The 17,651-nt window shown below is 37.8% G+C and overlaps 1 protein-coding gene across 3 annotated transcripts; it reads left to right on the forward strand.

The window, feature by feature from the left end:
* Positions 1 to 2,830: 2,830 nt before the first annotated feature.
* Positions 2,831 to 15,328, forward strand: os9 (OS9 endoplasmic reticulum lectin). 3 transcript variants are annotated; one of them, XM_032549772.1, is made up of 15 exons: positions 2,831 to 3,024; positions 3,394 to 3,576; positions 5,065 to 5,128; positions 5,756 to 5,832; positions 6,129 to 6,227; positions 6,483 to 6,684; positions 6,891 to 7,058; positions 7,164 to 7,282; positions 7,837 to 7,885; positions 8,059 to 8,141; positions 8,237 to 8,440; positions 9,105 to 9,300; positions 9,665 to 9,832; positions 10,193 to 10,302; positions 12,912 to 15,328. In XM_032549772.1, the coding sequence occupies exons 1-15, from the start codon at positions 2,875 to 2,877 to the stop codon at positions 13,047 to 13,049; spliced, it is 2,010 nt and encodes a 669-aa protein (XP_032405663.1). In that variant the 5' UTR covers positions 2,831 to 2,874; the 3' UTR covers positions 13,050 to 15,328. The 3 variants fall into 3 exon arrangements, with proteins under 3 accessions (XP_032405663.1, XP_032405665.1, XP_032405664.1); XM_032549773.1 differs by having other exon boundaries at positions 2,832 to 3,024; positions 8,062 to 8,141; XM_032549774.1 differs by lacking the exon at positions 9,665 to 9,832.
* The last annotated feature ends 2,323 nt before the right edge of the window (positions 15,329 to 17,651 follow it).

Here is a 17,651-nt window from a genome sequence, read left to right on the forward strand (position 1 = left end):
AATGTGTACAGTCAGAGTGTGCCCTGGCCAATCCCTTCCTTCTGCTACTCTGCACACAACCCCCCACTCCACATACACAGCCCACTCAACTCAAGATGGGTGTGGCTGTCAATAAAGCAGAATATGATTGTAAATGTAATTGAATGACAGATTCCCACATCCTACACTGAGCCTACTTTGAAATGTGTTTCGGCCTTTTCAGAGCAGCTCAGTTCCACTTACCAGCTGTTTTTGGTATGTAGTAAGAACATTAGCCCTTAATGATCAGAGTACTTTCATGTTATTTGTACTTAAATGGTCAGTATTATGTAAAAGTGCTTTTTTTTTTTTTTTAGCTTTACATCAGGTTAGGATACTATTCCCTCATAAACAAGAATCAAAGTGTTGTCATGAAACGGTGCGGTGTAGGTGATGGTGAGGCAGACGCTTGTAAACCCAGGTAAAGATGAATAATGATTTTAATAAAGAATGTTCAGAAAATCCACACAACCAGGCAGCACGACTGAGCAGAAGCCAGGGTTCAACGCCGGTAGCAACTGGTAATTTGAGTGGACCAGACGAAGGACTGAACGCACATTCGACGCTGACAAGACAAGGACCCGACGAGGAACAAGGAACACAGGTGGAGTTAAATACACAGCGGGTAATCACAGAACGAGACACACCTGGGAACAATCAAGGGGAAGACAGGACAACACGAAGACTCGGGGACACAGAAAACTCTAAATAAATACACAGAAAACACAGAACATGACAAGTGTTGCTTTGATTCTTTCATGCATGTTTGAGAAATCCTTTAAGCGTCGCCTTCGAGAAGCAGTTCCTCCTCTTAGCTGTGGTTTATAAGCTTCTGAGCCTCTGCATTAAAGACCACCCCTCCACATTGACTTCCTCGCTCAGCTCCTTCAGACTAGCCAGCAGCAATTAGCAAAGACCTAGTGGAACTGCACATCTGCTGACCTAATTATGCCAGCTACTGAAAGCAGAGTGCCAGAAAGAGCAAGAGTTTCTTAAAGAGACAGAGGCTCGATTTCAAGGAGTTAAATTCTGAAGTCCAATTTCCTTTAAAGTTATATTTAATAAATGCAGCATTTTTATAACAACTGACAGTAACATTTGTTGGGAATCAGACTTCTGGGAACCAAAAATGTTCCAATCTCACACAGTGACATAAAAATCGTTGGGTATCAGAATTTGCACCAATATTTGCCTTATGGAATTATTAATAACTGTAATCAATAGATTACTCTGAATTAAATTATTAATAAATTTAAATGTTTTAGTTTAATTGGAGTACCTATTCCAGTATCTCTGGACTCATAAGCCAATCTCAGTTTCTTCACACAGCTATGGCTGTTCACTGACTCACTTATTTCTAATCAAGTCTGAGAATTTATGAACAAAATAAAATCTAATCAGATTAATGAACAAACAATGGAAAAATGAAGTGGAACACTGACAAATTTATTTCAAAACTAACTAACTAATTAAACAAGAAAACAAAGGGAAAATCAGATATGCAGAACCAAATCTGATTTGGTTTTGTCCCCGTTTTCGGATGAGTGTGATGAGGTAGAGGGACAAAAACAAAACAAAAGAGATGGAGGATGTCAGGTCACATTCTAGACTCAGACCTGTCCAAAACATGAGACAAAAAATTATAAAACTCCACATGTTGCAGCTAAACTCTAAGATAGACAATGTGTGTGTGGAGAAATCAAGGAAGGAAGAGAAAAGGAAGCAGGAGGCAGAGTGGGAGAAGAGAGTAGGTGAATACTACACTTAATTAAATTCTGGATCCAGACAGTCTAACATGTGGCAGAATCAAAACAGCAAAGCAAAAACATAACATAAGAATAACACAGAATATAACCAGCAAAGCATTAAGCAAGCAGGCAACAGAGAAGCGATTCACAAAAACACCTAATTCATACGTGACGGTCTTGCTTTTTTGTTGAAGTCAGTCAGGTTCAAGCAGTGTTCAAAAATCCAAAAATGGAAGGAAAAGCAAAAAAAAAAAAAAAGAAAAAAGAATTGTTGCACATTTCTTTTGATTGGAGCATGCTATTTTTACACCTCTGCAGGAAAAAATTTGCAGTAAATTTGTCCATTTACATTTACAGTCTCATATTTTTATCTTTCTATTTCTATTTTTTTTAATCTTAGTTTGAACATGTGTGCCTCCATTAACATTTAACTGGGAGCTAGTACACCTGAGTGGGATAATATTTCCATTCTATTAGAGAAACAACACTTTTATTTTGTTTTTCTGAACTCCTTGTCCATGCTGTCCTTGGAGTGTAATTCTCACAGCCATTGTCAAATCATCTACTGGTTGGTTACATGTGTGTGAGTGTGTGAATGAGTGGAAATCCATATAAGCCATTATGTGTTCTATAAATATGAAGCACATTTTAAGTACTCGTTTCATCCCAACAGCGAGCTGTTTTTTGTTCCCCGTCATCATATAAGATGCAATAATTTCATTTAAAATTTGAAAATGCAGGGAAACAAAGAAAGTAGGCAATAAAGAAGCCATTCATTTCTATGCAATGATGCCTCATCAATCACGCCAATTGTTGTGTTTATGCACGCCTTTCTTCATAAACGTGTGCTTATTTTATCAGAAGACAAACGCTGAAAGCTAGTCGTGCCTGCAGAATCAATAGCGCCGCCCCTTCAAAATCTGCCCCAGTATTTCAAACAAACACACCTCGGAAACGGAAAGCCTGCTTACGGACAAGAATGTAGTCCAATGACAGCACAGGATTTATTTCAGTGACCAATCAGCGTCTACCATGTCAGGCGTTCTCTGTTTTGTTGCCAGTGGAGCGCCTGAGGGAGGAGGCGGTGGTTACGATCAGAGGGTTAACGATGGCCGCTTCCTCGGTGCGGTGGCTGAAGAGACTGTGCCTTGTTGTTTTGATATGTCCCCTCTTTGTCTCAGCCTTTTTGAACTTAGAGGAGCTAAATGAAATGAAATACGGGATTCAAATTCTTTCCGACCCCGTCATTTTGGGGCAGGTGAGTCAAGGCGTTTCGGACGCTAACGGTAACATGTAGCGCGTTGGCTAGGATGAAAGCTACTGTTTTTAGCGATAATGTTTTTGTATAGTAATTTTTAACATGTGCTAAGACTGTTGGTTCGTTTGGATTTCGGACATTTTCTTAAATCCTAACGTGAAGATTAACGGAGTAGTTGTGAGTTTACATGCGCAGCTCATTGCAACAGCTGTCACTACATCTTTTACACAGGTAGCTTCTCTGTCTCCACTGTGTTTCCATCACAAACACTTAACTGTTTGGAAACCATCAAGATAGCTTGCTAAAAATCAACGTTGACTGTTTGTATTAAAAGCTAAAACTGTTGTTGGGGCTGTCTTCTTGTTTTAGACCAAGACAGAGGAGGTCATGATGGTGTCCAATAAATACAAGCAGCTCTATGAATGTCGACTTCCAGCCCAGGCTGTCCGGTTTCATCAGGATCCAGCTTCTGAACCCGACTCTCAGGGCTACGCTGGACCAGACATCCCGGAGCTGCTGAGGCCAATGCACAAAGTCCCTTGTCTTGTGAAGGTTGGTGCTTAAACGTATCCGTGTCTTCCTCTGCTTATCTGTGTAATCCAGTTATCAGATGCTCAGCCTGTTGATTAATAAAGTGATTAGAAAGCGTTTGTCTCAAACTACATCACAGTGATAGTGGCTCACAGTTGAGCTTTTGCAGGAAAATAGTTTATTACATGTGCTATTGCACATATTGCTCTTTCACTAAATGTTTGTGATTTTTACAACGTTACTGCTTATACATTTTTTTATACAAAGTTGCCTCAGTGCAATCGGAACTGCTTGTTCTGTAATTGCACCGCTACATCTTTGGATTTGGTTACTATTTCTACAAGATAACACCATTTCCTGCAACCTGAATTGTTTTACTGTTACTTTTATCTTTAAAACAAAATGATGCAAGGTTGGCAGGCATAATGTTGCTTTTCTTTTATTGGAAACGGTACATAGTATCTTAGTATATAACACAGCTTGGAAAAATCTGAAATTTGGTTGAAGTCTTTTACAGATCCAGACAATTATGGAAAAGCAAAAAATCTTGTGCTGTCAGATTTGTATTCTCTGTTCTTTTTACCTACATGATAAACATCTGAATTTCCAAAAGTAGGTTGCTCTACTTTGGAAATTCTAGTAGTTTTTGTATTTAAAAAATACACATAATCTCCATAATATAGATTTTCATAATCTATTGAAGTAGGTCTGGATTTCATTTGCATAACTGTCTTTGTTTTTCATTGAGTTTCTTTCAGTTCCACACTAAAAATCTACAGATGCAGATACATTTCCAGACTCTCAGAGGTTAATTGGATAGATTAAACTTAGTTAAGAGGACAGGATTTTATGATTTGTTAAAGAAAACAGTTAACAGACTGTGTTTAATTCACACATCTATTCATCCATCAACTATTAAGCCATCTATCTGTCCACCCAGATTGATGTCTGCTTTTGCACGGTCCATGTCTGCCACAAATTTAAATATGTTTTACATTTAAATCAGGGAACAAACATAAACACAGAAATCATGAAATTTCTATAAGGATTCTAAAAGGGAAAAATGTTAAGAAACCTCTTTTTAAGTGTATGCAAGATTACATTTTAGTCTTTAGTCATTAAGGTACGCTATGGGAAAAAAATGTGGATTCAAGCACCTTTTGGAGAAATTATGAACTAGCAAGTTTAAAGTTGTCAGCTTTTAACAACAACAAAAAAGGAAGTTCTGGGGCGCCAGATCCACCCTGGATTCGATTCCCGACCTTGGAATCTTTGCTGCATGTCTTCCTCTCTTCGCTCCATCCTCATTTTATTGTCTGGCAACTAGCAATAGAGACTACAAAAACGAGCAAGTTTTGCAGTGAAGAAAAACACAGTCGCCAGCTTTCCCCAGTTTTACAAGAAGACCTTCCAAGTTCACAGAAAATAGATTTTTATTTCTCTCTGTTCTGATGACAAAAGAAATGCTGCATTGAAAACTGCATAATCTACTGTCTTTGTTTATTGCAGACAAAGGACTGGTGGACATACGAATTTTGTTACGGTCATCATATTAGACAGTATCACCTTGAAGGTAAAAACAATTCATTTCTTTAACTGATAAGCATAAATGTAAAGTAAAAAATATATATTTTTCTCCGACCTAAATTTTTTGAGACTTTTCTGAGTTAAACCAGGGTGCTCCTCAAGTGTTGGTACTCTACATGTTTTAGATTTCTCTCGGTGGTGGTGACTACCTCCCTAAAGCATGCTAATGTTCTGCAGAGGCCTGCTAAAGAGCCACCATTTGATCCACTTGTGTTGATTTAGAGAGAGAACTAAAACATGGAGGACACCGGCCTTTGACTCCAGAATGCTGTAAACCAGAAACTCTTCTCTCATAGCCTGTTCTGTTGGGTTATAACTTGGTGTCAGTTCCTTGCAGGATTGTATTTAAATCATTCAGTTGCTTTTTTTTTCTCAGAATTGTCAAAGAATATGACAGACATCCTGCTTTAAATGATATATGAATGTTTGGAACAAAGTTCTGAGATGCCACCAAACATTTATTAATAATCATTAATAATTAAATTTATTATAGTAATGTTTGTCTGAGCTCTCATGTTAGTGTGCAAATATCTTGTTCTAGATGAATGTTTTGTTTTCTTTTTAAACCTACACTGCCAATAAAACTTGTTTGACAAATATGTTTTCTTCTCAGACTCAGAAATCAAAGGGGATGTTCTCTTTCTGGGATACTATGAGTCTGAATTTGATTGGAACAATGAAACAGCAAAGGTGAGACTCACTTTTTCTTATATGAATTGCATGTTGGATCACATCTAAACAAAAGTTTTTTTAATGAAGTAGATGTGAAAAAATTGTGAATACATTCATTAATTGTAATTTTTGTTGTGGAAACTGTAAAGGCATCAGAGACACGGCTTAAGACAAATGCATCCCAGAGTTGTAACACGATAAAATAGGAACATAGTACATTTGATACTTTTTCAAGGCACTGAGTGTCTTGTGTGTTTCTTTTTTAATAATCAGCTCTTACACATCATATTACAACATATCTCTTCATCTTGCAGGCCTCTAAACAGCACAAACTGAAACGATACCACAGCCAGACCTATGTAAATGGGTCCAAGTGTGACCTAAATGGAAATCCTAGAGAGACTGAAGTCCGGGTGAGACATCTAAATTTACAAAATGATTGTAATCTGAGTAACCCAAGTAGTTGTGGTAAAAAAGGGCTTAAGTTCTATTTGCAGTTTCTTTTACATCCAGATTTATTTCTGTGTAAAACTGTGAGCTCGATTAAATAAACACACCTTGTGTAACTTTCAAATGTTTTTAGGCTTCCCTTACAATGGGCTTAGAAGTTCCTTTTATTCTCCTGCATTGTCACAATCTGACTCTAGTATTGATTCTACTATTTCCAGTTTGTATGTGAAGAAGGCTCGAGTGACTACATCGCCCGTGTGGACGAGCCACAGTCGTGCCGCTACGTGTTGACAGTTCACACCAGTCGGACCTGCCAGCATCCGTTTCTGCAGCCACCGTCCTCCTCCAAGCCACAGGGCATCGTGTGCCAGCCGGCTCTGAGTGCACAACAGTACATGGATTATGTGAAGGCTCAAGTCTGTGAGTGAACAGAAACACCAGGTTCACAATGCAGGTTCAGATGGGAACATATAAAATTTTTTTTGCTTTCTATTGGTGCATTAATAGCAGTACGGTTATATGAAGTGAAATAATTGCTCTAATTTATCCGTTATTTACAAGTGAGAAACACAACAGGGTGTGTGACGACATATCTGTTGCTGCTCTGTTCCTCTGACTGTTCCCAGCGGACACAAAGCGTAAAGTGGAGCAGATCTCCGAGGAGCTGAAGAATCTTGATGAGATGCTGGCTGGTAATGAAGGTGCAGATGGGACAGTGGAGGTAACGGCAGAGGAGACCACTCCTCCGCCAAACAGCTACCAAGATGTGTCAAATGGTAAAACGCCAACTTCAAGTACTTGGAGTATATTTTTCAGTTGCATATATTAAGATTACATATTCAGAATGCAAAGTGTAGTATTTTTCGTATTTAGAAGGATGTCTGTTTTCTGTTTTTAAGCAGGAAATTCTGGCGCGTCTGAAGACACACCATCAGAAGAGACGGATGATGCTGAGTTTTGGGAAGGAGTAACAAAACCTGGGAAATTAAAATCCACAGCTTCTCATCAAGACAATGAGGTACTGAACTATACAGTGACACCAAGATTAAACATTGTGGAAATTCACAAGTTTTCATGATAATTTATTACGAGTTTGTTGCAAATGTGTTCGTGAAAATGGTCAAAAACGTTTGGTTTAAGAGCTGCTGACTCCCACCTGTAGGTGGTAGTCTTTCTTACCTCTGCTACACTGCTGCCAAAGCCTTTATTGATGTCAAGTTATAGTCTGTGACTGATATGGCAAACAACAAAAGTCACATTTGCATTTTTGCAACCTTGATACTCTAATTTTCCTTTTCTGTTGTTTTATTTCATTTGTCTCAGTGCACACTCCAAATCTTCAGTAGGATACCACAGGCAGGCTCTATCAGATGTTGTTTGTACTATAATATCTTTTAAACTGACTAAAACACATAAAATCATTTGACAAACAACATTTTCTAATTATAGAAACCGTCATATCTCCTTTTTAAAAAGTATTTTTGCACTTCCATTATTTACCACTAGTGGGTGTAATTTCTCTATTTCTATTGAATCTTTCACAATCTTAACTAAATGTTTTCCTTTTGAAAGGTGGCGAATGGTGACTATAACTCAGTGGCAGACAATGAAGCAGAAGAAGGTACTGTTAAAAGAATGAAGAGTATAATTCCTTACTATTCAGGTCACTGCTTTACAACCATAAACTTTTAAACATTTGCTGTTATATGTTTTACTTTGTAACTTACTTCTTAGAACCATATGTGTCTAAGTACCCTGTGGTCATTGTTTATGTGATTTTATGTTTCCTTTAAGCAGAACGATTCAACTTTAAAATCATCACAGACCCAGCAGATCTGATGAAATTTGTTCAACACCTTAAGGAGAGCAACAGGAAGGCCAGGACTTTTCCCCACATCTCGCTTTCTCCATTTCCTTGTTTTTGTGTGGTGCAAAGAACAAACTTTCTGATATATAAATTCTTTTGTTACAGAAAGCAGAAAACCAGGCTGAAAGTAGAGAAGAGAAATCAACAGGCGACAGGCATCCAGGGAAACTCAGCGGGGAGGCGAGAGATGAAGACGAGAACTTGCTGGAGGAGTTCGAGGATGAGATGGCTGACCTCTCTGTGCCTTCTGAGAAGATCGAAGAGATAAAAGAAGAAATGCAGAAGGAGTTTGACAACATCATAGATGAGGTTTGAACCCCAAGATAATACATTAAACACAGCAGACAGTTAAGACCCAAACCGTTTTTTTTTTCCCAAATACGACATTCATCTGATTTTTTTTTTTACACATAATTCAGATTTTTCTACCCTTCAAAAAATTGAGTTGTGTGATACGTATCTGATTGTTTTCAAAGTGTCTGCAGTCTGAACAGTCATGTTGCACTTTATGCTATTGAGGAGAGACAAGCATCGTAATTCTTCTTCCTTTGTGTTGTTATGTCATCTTCCATTGCTGAATGACTTTAAATTGAAGTATTTATCACATTTTAAATTTAAAAATACTTTATCGATCTCAAAGGAAATTTTTACGTATAATAGATCCACTTTCTAAATGAAATTATTTCAATAAATAAATATTGCTGTAACTCATATTAATTCACTCGCACACTTTACTTTACGCTCGCTCTGCGACGTTCACCTTCTTCTGCGCATGCGAGTCATTTTAGCGTTGTAAGACGTTGTAAGAAGTCCTATTGCAGTCGCATCATTCAGTAATAATATGGGGACAAACATTTGACTTAAAACATAAATCGTAATTGAGCATCAAGACCTGCAGTGTGAATGTAGCCTTAGAGATCTAATTTGTGGCATTTAAGTGAAACTGAATGTCGTCATCGTGTTTGTGTTGCAGGCCCAGCAGGAGCTGGAAACAGAGGGCCTTAAAGGAGAGTTTGATCGTACTCAGGCAACACAGGCTCTGGAGACGACTTTGGATAAGTTGCTGGATCATCTGGAGGAGAAGGATGTTGAAGACGCCCAGCAGCAGAAGGTCCAACGGACCAGTGACCCGAGCAGAGGCAGCCCCAGCCTGGCTCCTCAGCAGCCAGGTAACCGTCACGGGCCTGAAGCCCTGGGCCGCCGTCTTCCTGTGCATGTTTGTCATCATCACAACCATTCATGATCATCTGTAATGTTGTTATATTCTTCATCTCAGAAAACGGAGAACGTGATGCAAAAATAAGAAATGGTCTCAGATTAAACTCTTAGTCAGTTTGTGGTCTTTTGCTGCTATTAATTTAGATGTGGGTGACTTAGTTTTCATCAATAAAATCAAAACTGAAATGAATGAAAGCAAACCCATTTACCTGAATTCGCCGCGCCACAGAAATGTTACTGAAAAGGTTGTTTGGCGCCTCCGGCTGATGGGTTTTGAGGTGAATTGTCTCTTCTGTCCCTTTTTTGTCACCTCAGACCAAGCAGCTGACGACCACGTTAAGATCAAAATTACTAAGTATAAGACGGGCAGCAGCCCTGATGGTGAGGTCAAAGTTCAGGAGATGGGCGAAGGAGACCCCCAGTGGCAGCACATAAAGGACGTGGTTAAAGAGCAGCTAGAGAAGGCAGGACTAAAGGCTGAAGGTATGAAGGGGCAGTGCGGCTATACACACAGCCTTTTGTCTTTTCCATCGCCTGTCTTTAGCTTTATTGCTATCTGTCTCCTTCTATCTTATCTTTACATCTTTTATAAAAATTTTCCAGAACAGTTTTGCCATGAAAATGGCGACAAATCCTCTCTATGCTTCTTCAAAAGGGAAATAGATTGCAGCTGTATGCCAAAGCTTATTTAAAAGATAATTGGAGATGAAGGGTTTGTCATTTCTGTGTCTCCTTTCATCCACTCTTCTGTTCACTCCATTCATTCTTATTAATCTGTCATTCAGCTGTGCTGCTCTTGAACTATCTGGGTGATTGTGTTTTATCCTTGTGTCCTTGTTAAAGGTAAAATTGAGGTGAAGATTTTGACGCGAAAGAATGCAGAGGATACAGGCGATCAGTGGCTGACTGAAGAAGACACCAAGTCCTTCAGGGAGCTGCTCATAAACCTCTTGGTAATTTACCCATAAGTCAATGTGACCTAAATGCAAACACTTTGTTTGAAACCGGCTGTGGGGTTTACAGACCGAGTCAATAAATTAGATTATTATTGGAAAAACTCCATTTAGTTTCACAGTGAGGGTCTTTGTGCCTCTAATGATCTTTATTTCCTTCTGGAAAATGCACTGATGACGGAGCATATAATTTAACTTTATCTTAGCAGCAGATAAAGTTAAGATAAACATAATTTATGCAGACAAAAATAACTTGAACAGCTTTGACTTTGTATCCAACATTTATGCTGATCTTAATCACAACATTCTGCTATTGTGTTTCACCCAGGAAAATCTAACGTTACAAACCCTCAGAACCAACTGAGGTTTTCTCTCGGCTTAATTTTTATAATTCCTAAAGTGAAAACTGAAACATAAAGTGAGGCCATATTTACCATGAAATTCGAAACCTCCAAGACCCAGATTAGACTCTAATCAAGTGATCTTGACTCCAGTTTTCATATTAGATTTTATCTAAGTTGAAACAAATGTTTATTTAATGCCCCTTTGGATGGAGAAAGTCTTTCTGTTTTTTTTTTAGGATCAATAAATGGTTAACCATTATGATTTGAAATTTCCTGTTGGGCTTTTACGACATAAGAGCATGTGACTGTATAAAAGCTTTTATTTGTTTTAGTGACTGTCTAAAATTCCCCAAACTGCAATTTGAGTTTGAAACATTAGCAGCTTGTGCAAATTTAAAGTAAATACTTCTCCCATAATTCAGTCATAACAGTTAAGTACAAGACCACAGCTGGCCTCTTCAGATTGCGTTAGCTCCTGTTCTCTGTTGTTGCAGTTTCTGCTGCTTTGACGGGAATCTGAATTGAATTGTAAAACTTTCTGAAACTGGCTATATTGAATTATAAAACATAAAATTGTTCAAGATAAAAGGCATCTGGAATGAAATAATCATTGTCTGTTTTGGTAAAGTAAAAATAGCAGCTTTAATAGAGTTTAAGCGCTCCAACTGAATAACCCTGAGGAAAAGCATGGCACAATAATAATCCATTAAAAAATTTTTTAAAAAAACAGAGTGAAGGAGGTAATTTATCAGTGACGATTGTTGGGTTGGTGCTTCTATCCAACCAACTCAAAGTTTACAGTTCCACGCCCAGGTTTCACCTGTGTCCAAATTCATAGAGGCAGAACTAAGTAACATCCCTGATTCAGATTGCAAATTCTAAAGCATCTCTCTGTGGATTATTCTGGTTTTCAGCAATCCTTTATTTTATTTAATAATGTATTTTATTTTTTAGAGAATAGGCAACTGTAAGTAGATCCTAATTCCTCTGACTGAGAGCAACTGAAGGCTTTTGTTTTTTTGAAGTAGTTGGTGTTTTTTTTTATCTACAAGCTGACTGATCCAGGTTGACCCAGTTTGCGCACAAAAACGATTCTGCTTCAGCTTCAAGGTTCTTGTCCGGGCGCGTTGTGCAGAGTTCCTTCCCCTTTTCTCAGTCTGTTATTGCTGACAACACAGTGAGATTTAAAACTTGTAAAAACGGAAATCTTCTCTTATTACGGCACTTTTTAGGCATTACTTGGCCTCACATTCTGTTAATCAGAGAGCTATTTTAGTTTGTTTTAGCAGGGCTACCACTAACTTTTTTTTTAAAGGTAGAAATAGAAGTTGGTGTTCTCCTGTGTAACATTCACCACAGGGGTCAAACTCCAGTCCCTTAAGTCCAGTGTCTGGCACACCATGTCTGGACCTAAAGACTTCGCTGGCATGCCAACGAGGTTTGCTAAGGCCTGGTCATTAAACATTTCTTTTATGCTTGATTCTGTTTTTTGTTTTTTTTGAGTGGTCATTCACACTACTAAATCCTACAGCGGTCAGACTTCTGTGTGAACAGTTTAGGACCACAAAGCGACCCGCATGTGCAGAAAAGCATTGTTTACCGAACCACTAATGGATGGTGCCATCTAATGATTGATTTCAAATCAATCATTAGATTGATTTGCCATTTTTGTTGGCACCCGTTGCCAACATTTTTGTCAAAAAATTACAACAACACGAAGGAAGTAAATTAAGAAAAAAAGCACAACTAATAGAGATTATCTTTTGTGGCGCATTGGGTGCAACATTTGTGTTGAAGTCTGCTTGGATGTGGAGTCAGACCAGGGGCGATGGGATTATGATGATCTGTGCTGCAGTGACAACTTCTTTCATAAGTTCATAATCATAATGTTCAGCCAATGTTTACATCCAGATTAAATGCTTCTGGCTTTTTCTTCTGTAGAATTATGATGCATTTCTCACAACAATGACGTAAAAGGAAAATGCGACATGACCGTTCAGGCGTTTGAAAACAAATGGATAATTATCCGTTGCAATACCACATATGGAAGTGGCACAAATCCTAATTTTTGGGGGATAAAAGATCAGAATTTGGTTTGCTTTTGCCAGTGTTTGCTGTTGACTCTGGAGTCTGCATGGCGCCACTCCTCTGTGTTGTACCAATAAGCTGGTAGAGATTTAGAAGCATGCACTTTTAATCAAATTTTAACTTTGCAAGTAAAATAACACTGGATCTGTCTGATTAGTTTTTTGTTTTACTCCACAGACTGGAGGCACAGAGGAGGTTTATAAAGAGCAAAAGAGACAGCAGGAGCTTGAAAACAACTACAGGTTTGTATGGGGAGAAAGTCAAGAGGAAACCCAGTCATCGAGCACGTCGGACTCGGACGATGTGGACATTTGAGCTCACGGTGTACATTCACTGCCCCTGCTGCGATGAACTCCTGTGGAGACCAGCAGGTGGAGGGACTATAATTGTTACCACAGTTTGTTTGAAAAGCTTGACCAATTATTGCTGTTGAATCTGATAAATGGTATGTAACTCTGCTGTTTGCACATTTAGAAAATAATTTAATGTGAACTGAAAAGGCAATAATGTTGGTGTCTGCAATAGACAACATTCAGATGCTGCACAAAGTTTGTGTGAGCTGCACTTGTGCAGTTGAATGAAGTTATGCATTTTCCCGTTTTTGATGGGATTCAGTTTATAGAAGGCCGACGGAACCTGATGACATGAGGCGAATATGTTTCTAGAAACATTTTCTAGCTTCACTGAACATTTACATCGACTTCTGAAGCTGCAACCAGTTCTGCGCTGTCTCCAATGCTGCCATTCACTTCACAGTTCTTATTTGCTAATTTATCAGACGTGTGAAATTCTGTACCTTGGACTGCATATTTGTCATACTGAAAAGTATACGACAACAACAACAAGCAACGTTAAATCCTGACAAATTTAACAACAAAAGTCACAATTATTCACAGCTGTATCTTTTATTTGTTTTATTGAGTTTTATGTGGCATATCAACACAGTGCAAAGTCCAAAGTGAAAGGAAATACACATTGTATTCAGAGGTGTTTTAGTAATTAAAATATAAAAAATGTGGCTTGCATTTGTATTTAGTTTCCTGAGTTAATATAATATTGATCCACAGTTTGCTTTAATTTTCTATTCAAGTCACTCCATCAGCTTGAAACATGAAAATAGCTTGAAATCAGAGGGAATGGAGCGGCTCTGTTAGTCTTGCTACAGTGTGTCAATCATATTTAAGTCTGCACTTTGGCCTGTTGTAAATCTTTAATAAGTTAGAGCTAGGTCATTTTATGGTGGCTCTGGCTGAAGGTTTAGGGTTGTTGCTTTACTGGAGGCTGAACCTCTGCCCCAGCCTCAATGCTTATGCTTCCTGCAACCAGTTTTTTTTTAGTTTTAGGATTTTCCTGTTAGTATATTTAGCTCCACAACACTTCACATTAACTCTGCTCTGTCCCTGCAGAACAAAAGCATTTCCACAGAATGACGTTTACGTCACATTAATGTTGTGCTCGTTGTGATGTGGGGTGTCAGTTTTCCATCACATATTGTCTAAAAAATTAAGTTGTAGTCTCAACTCAGCAGACCACCTTCTCTCACATGTTCACTGGCCTTTGGCGTACGTTAAACAGAGCTTCATGATTCTTTTTTTTTAATGCTTTTCTTCTTGCCATTTCCATAAAGGGAAGTCTTGTGGAAATGATGACTTGTGGTTGTCTTGTCAATACATTCTCCCACCTGAGCTGTGGATGGCTGCAGCTCCTCCAGAATTACCAGATTAATGCTGTGTTTGCCGGGCCTTTCTTGGCTGTAGTTGTGCAGCACCTCTTCCATTTTCGGACGACTTCAATGGTGCTCTGCAATGGGTATTTTGTAACTTATCTCTGCTTTAAATTTCTCCACAACTTTATCTTTGACACGTCGTCTGTCCTCTTTTTCTCTTCATGATGTTTGTTCTCAACAAACGTCTGAGGCCTTAAGAGAACAGCTGTATTTGTAGTGAGATTAAATTACACTCAAAACTGTTTACTAATTAGTTGCTTGTGTTTTTATTTAGGGATTTTAAAGTAAAAGAGGTAAAGCACTTTTCAGATTTGTATTTGTAATATATAATTTGTAATCCATTCACATTTGTCTATTCCTGAAAGGTTTACAACTTGGTGTTGATTGGTCACTTAAAATCCCAATAAAAAACCTTCATGTTTGTGGCTGTAATGTGACGAAACATGAAGCCGTTTAACAGATATGAATACTTTTGAGCAGCTCTGTATATGTGCACAAACTCTTGCCCCAAATATGTCTGATTTTTCTGCCAAACACAAATTAAAGGAACTCTAAATGGTTCAATGAACCATTGTCGTGCAACAAGGTTTTCAAAGCATGTGTGTTTCTATTTGTTTGTGACAAAGATAGTTAATTTATATTAATTTAGCAAGAAAAACATGCCACCATTTTCTGCGAGGTTTATCTTGTGAAATGAATGAATTCAGATGTGGATTTAAAGGGCTGAATTTGTATAGTTTGTGAATAATTCTGCTTCTTGGAGCTCTGTTTGTACATAATTGTTGTCAATTATACATTAAATTGTTTCTGTTGTGTTTTAACACGAATTAAGTGGAGAATAAACTCCTTGAGTAAATGTGTTTAACAATACAGTCTCTGTGCTTTTGTTATATAACTCCAAATTATATCATGGTGGAATGGTATTTTATGTAAACTGTGGTTTTATCGCCTGGTAAGTGCATTCAGGTAATAGAGGTGTGTTTCATTACATAGTCACTGAATAATCGAGGAACCTATCTTTGTTAGAACTAAAGAGTTTGCTGACTGTCAGCTAGAGTATTTATAAAGCAAACAAAAAAAAAGTAATCTGGCCAAATTGCTTTAGTTGTTTGTACGCTGCAATAATTGCACAAACATTTCAACATAGACTTGTGCATTGCTGTCCAATTACTCCTAAATTTTAGTGTTTTTGCTAACGTGTTCTACTTTGCTTTTTGGTTATTATTTTTAATGTCTGGGTATTTGTACTGTGATAGGCACAGCTTGAAGTGACGGTCTTAGTTCTGTGTTGTTTTTCCATTAAAATGTTGAAAACAGGCAAACTAGCAATCCAGACACGACTGACTGCTAAAGCACGTTTGCTTTGTAAGACACAGGGGCGCCGCCAGGAATCTTGGGCCCCCTGACAAAAAATTTGATTGGGCCCCCCCTGTGCAGCTGCTGTTACAATTTTTTGAGTCTATTTGACCCATAAAAAGCGTAAAAATTTTAAAGGCTTGCTTTCTTTGGTTCAATACTGATACTGGCACAATATTTACTGCTCATGAATTTAACATCCAACAGTCTGCATACAGTATGCAAGTAGGTTACTTAAATTTTTTCTATTAGTTTTAGATTACTGAAATATCTCTCCCCACAAACAACAGTCAAAAGCAACGTGTAAAATACACATAAAACAATCCAGACTTCTCAATAAAATGCAGTATATAACTTTAATAAAAAAATATGTTTTCTCCATATTTGTTAAAGCTGTCACCATGTTGTGACAGTTTGTCAAGAGACGGATGACAGTTTTATTGGGATGACAGTTTGTCATGAGACGGATAATCTGTGAAAACAATCAATCTCCTCCACCTCCTCCCTGAACTACTATTACTGGGTAAAGTAATGCAACATTCTGACCAAAACAACCAATCAGAACCAGGAGGAGGGTCTTGGTGCAGTCCATCACCCTCATTCACTCACTGCTAAATGTGCTAATGGTGGAGAAACAACATATCATTACAGGAAATCGTTTATCTGCCATCATTGGTAGCTATGCTAACTAGATTGAGGACTGGTTGTTTCTAGGGAACTGGGAGAAAGCAGAGGAAATAGATTTTTCACAGATTATCTCTCATACCATACTGTCACAACATAATGACAGTTTTAACAAATATGTGAAAAAAAATATTTATATAAAAGTGACATACTGCAGCTTTAATTTCACTCAGGAGGAACGTGGGCTAGAGCTGCTGGTGACTGACTCATCTGTTGTTAAGTGGTAAAAGGTACAAGTTAAATATATCAATATGTTGGTAATTTTTTTCCTTAATTCATTAAATGCTAGTGAAATAGCTAAGCTAATTATGCTAAATGGTTGATAATTTCACAGTCTACCCGCCTCGGAGAAAATCTGGGTTACAAATTGACACTCTTACCTTTTTCTCTCTCTCCCTCTCTCTATTTTTTTTCTCTTGAAAACCTGATTTTATAATTTTTCTTAGTAGCATAGTATCTGCCACAGTCTCTCTTGTCTTGCATTGACTGCTGCTGAACATGGTCACCGTCAAGCGCTCCAAGCAGGAACGAACCATTTCCTGCAGATCCAGGAGGGTTCAGGGCAAATATGGATGTCTGCTTTTTGGTCTGGGAGTGGGAACATAAAATTTTTACTGCTAAAAACAATCTTCGAAAACACAATATGATTAATTTTGTAATTGACAGGGCCCAATTTTTTTTATTTCTATGAACAAAAAATAAATAAATAAATTGTGGAGGGCCCCCTGTCGGTCAGGGGCCCTTAGAGTTGTCATAACCTTTCCGCCCTATACGGCGCCCCTGGTAAGACAACAACAACATATTTTACTTCCAATTATGGAAGTAAAATATACCTCCATAGATTAGTTTTATTCAACTCCAAACACTCACGGTTGGAACTGACTCATTCAAACCCTAGTCAATAAATTAGAATATTACTAAAGCTAATTTATTTCAGTAACTCCATATATAGGTGTTTGCAAGTCTTTATTTCTATGACTTCCCATTTAATGAAACCACTAATACATCTGACCAATCAAAAAAAAAAAAAAATTATACAGAAACTTTTGTTTAAAGAAGAGTATGTTTCATACCTTTATTTTCCAAAACATATTTTTAATCTGACAAGTCTCTTTGAAAAGCATTACAATTTATTGGACATGCCTGTAAAC

The sequence above is a fragment of the Xiphophorus hellerii genome, chromosome 20 (assembly GCF_003331165.1).
Source record: "Xiphophorus hellerii strain 12219 chromosome 20, Xiphophorus_hellerii-4.1, whole genome shotgun sequence".
Classification (NCBI taxonomy): domain Eukaryota; kingdom Metazoa; phylum Chordata; class Actinopteri; order Cyprinodontiformes; family Poeciliidae; genus Xiphophorus; species Xiphophorus hellerii.

Coding starts and splice junctions, on each gene's coding strand:
- os9 (XM_032549772.1), top strand. CDS start 2,875: ATGGCCGCTTCCTCGGTGCGGTGGCTGAAGAGACTGTGCCTTGTTGTT. Junction 3,577..5,064: donor AAGTCCCTTGTCTTGTGAAG/GTTGGTGCTTAA, acceptor TGTTTATTGCAG/ACAAAGGACTGGTGGACATA. Junction 7,886..8,058: donor AGACAATGAAGCAGAAGAAG/GTACTGTTAAAA, acceptor GTTTCCTTTAAG/CAGAACGATTCAACTTTAAA.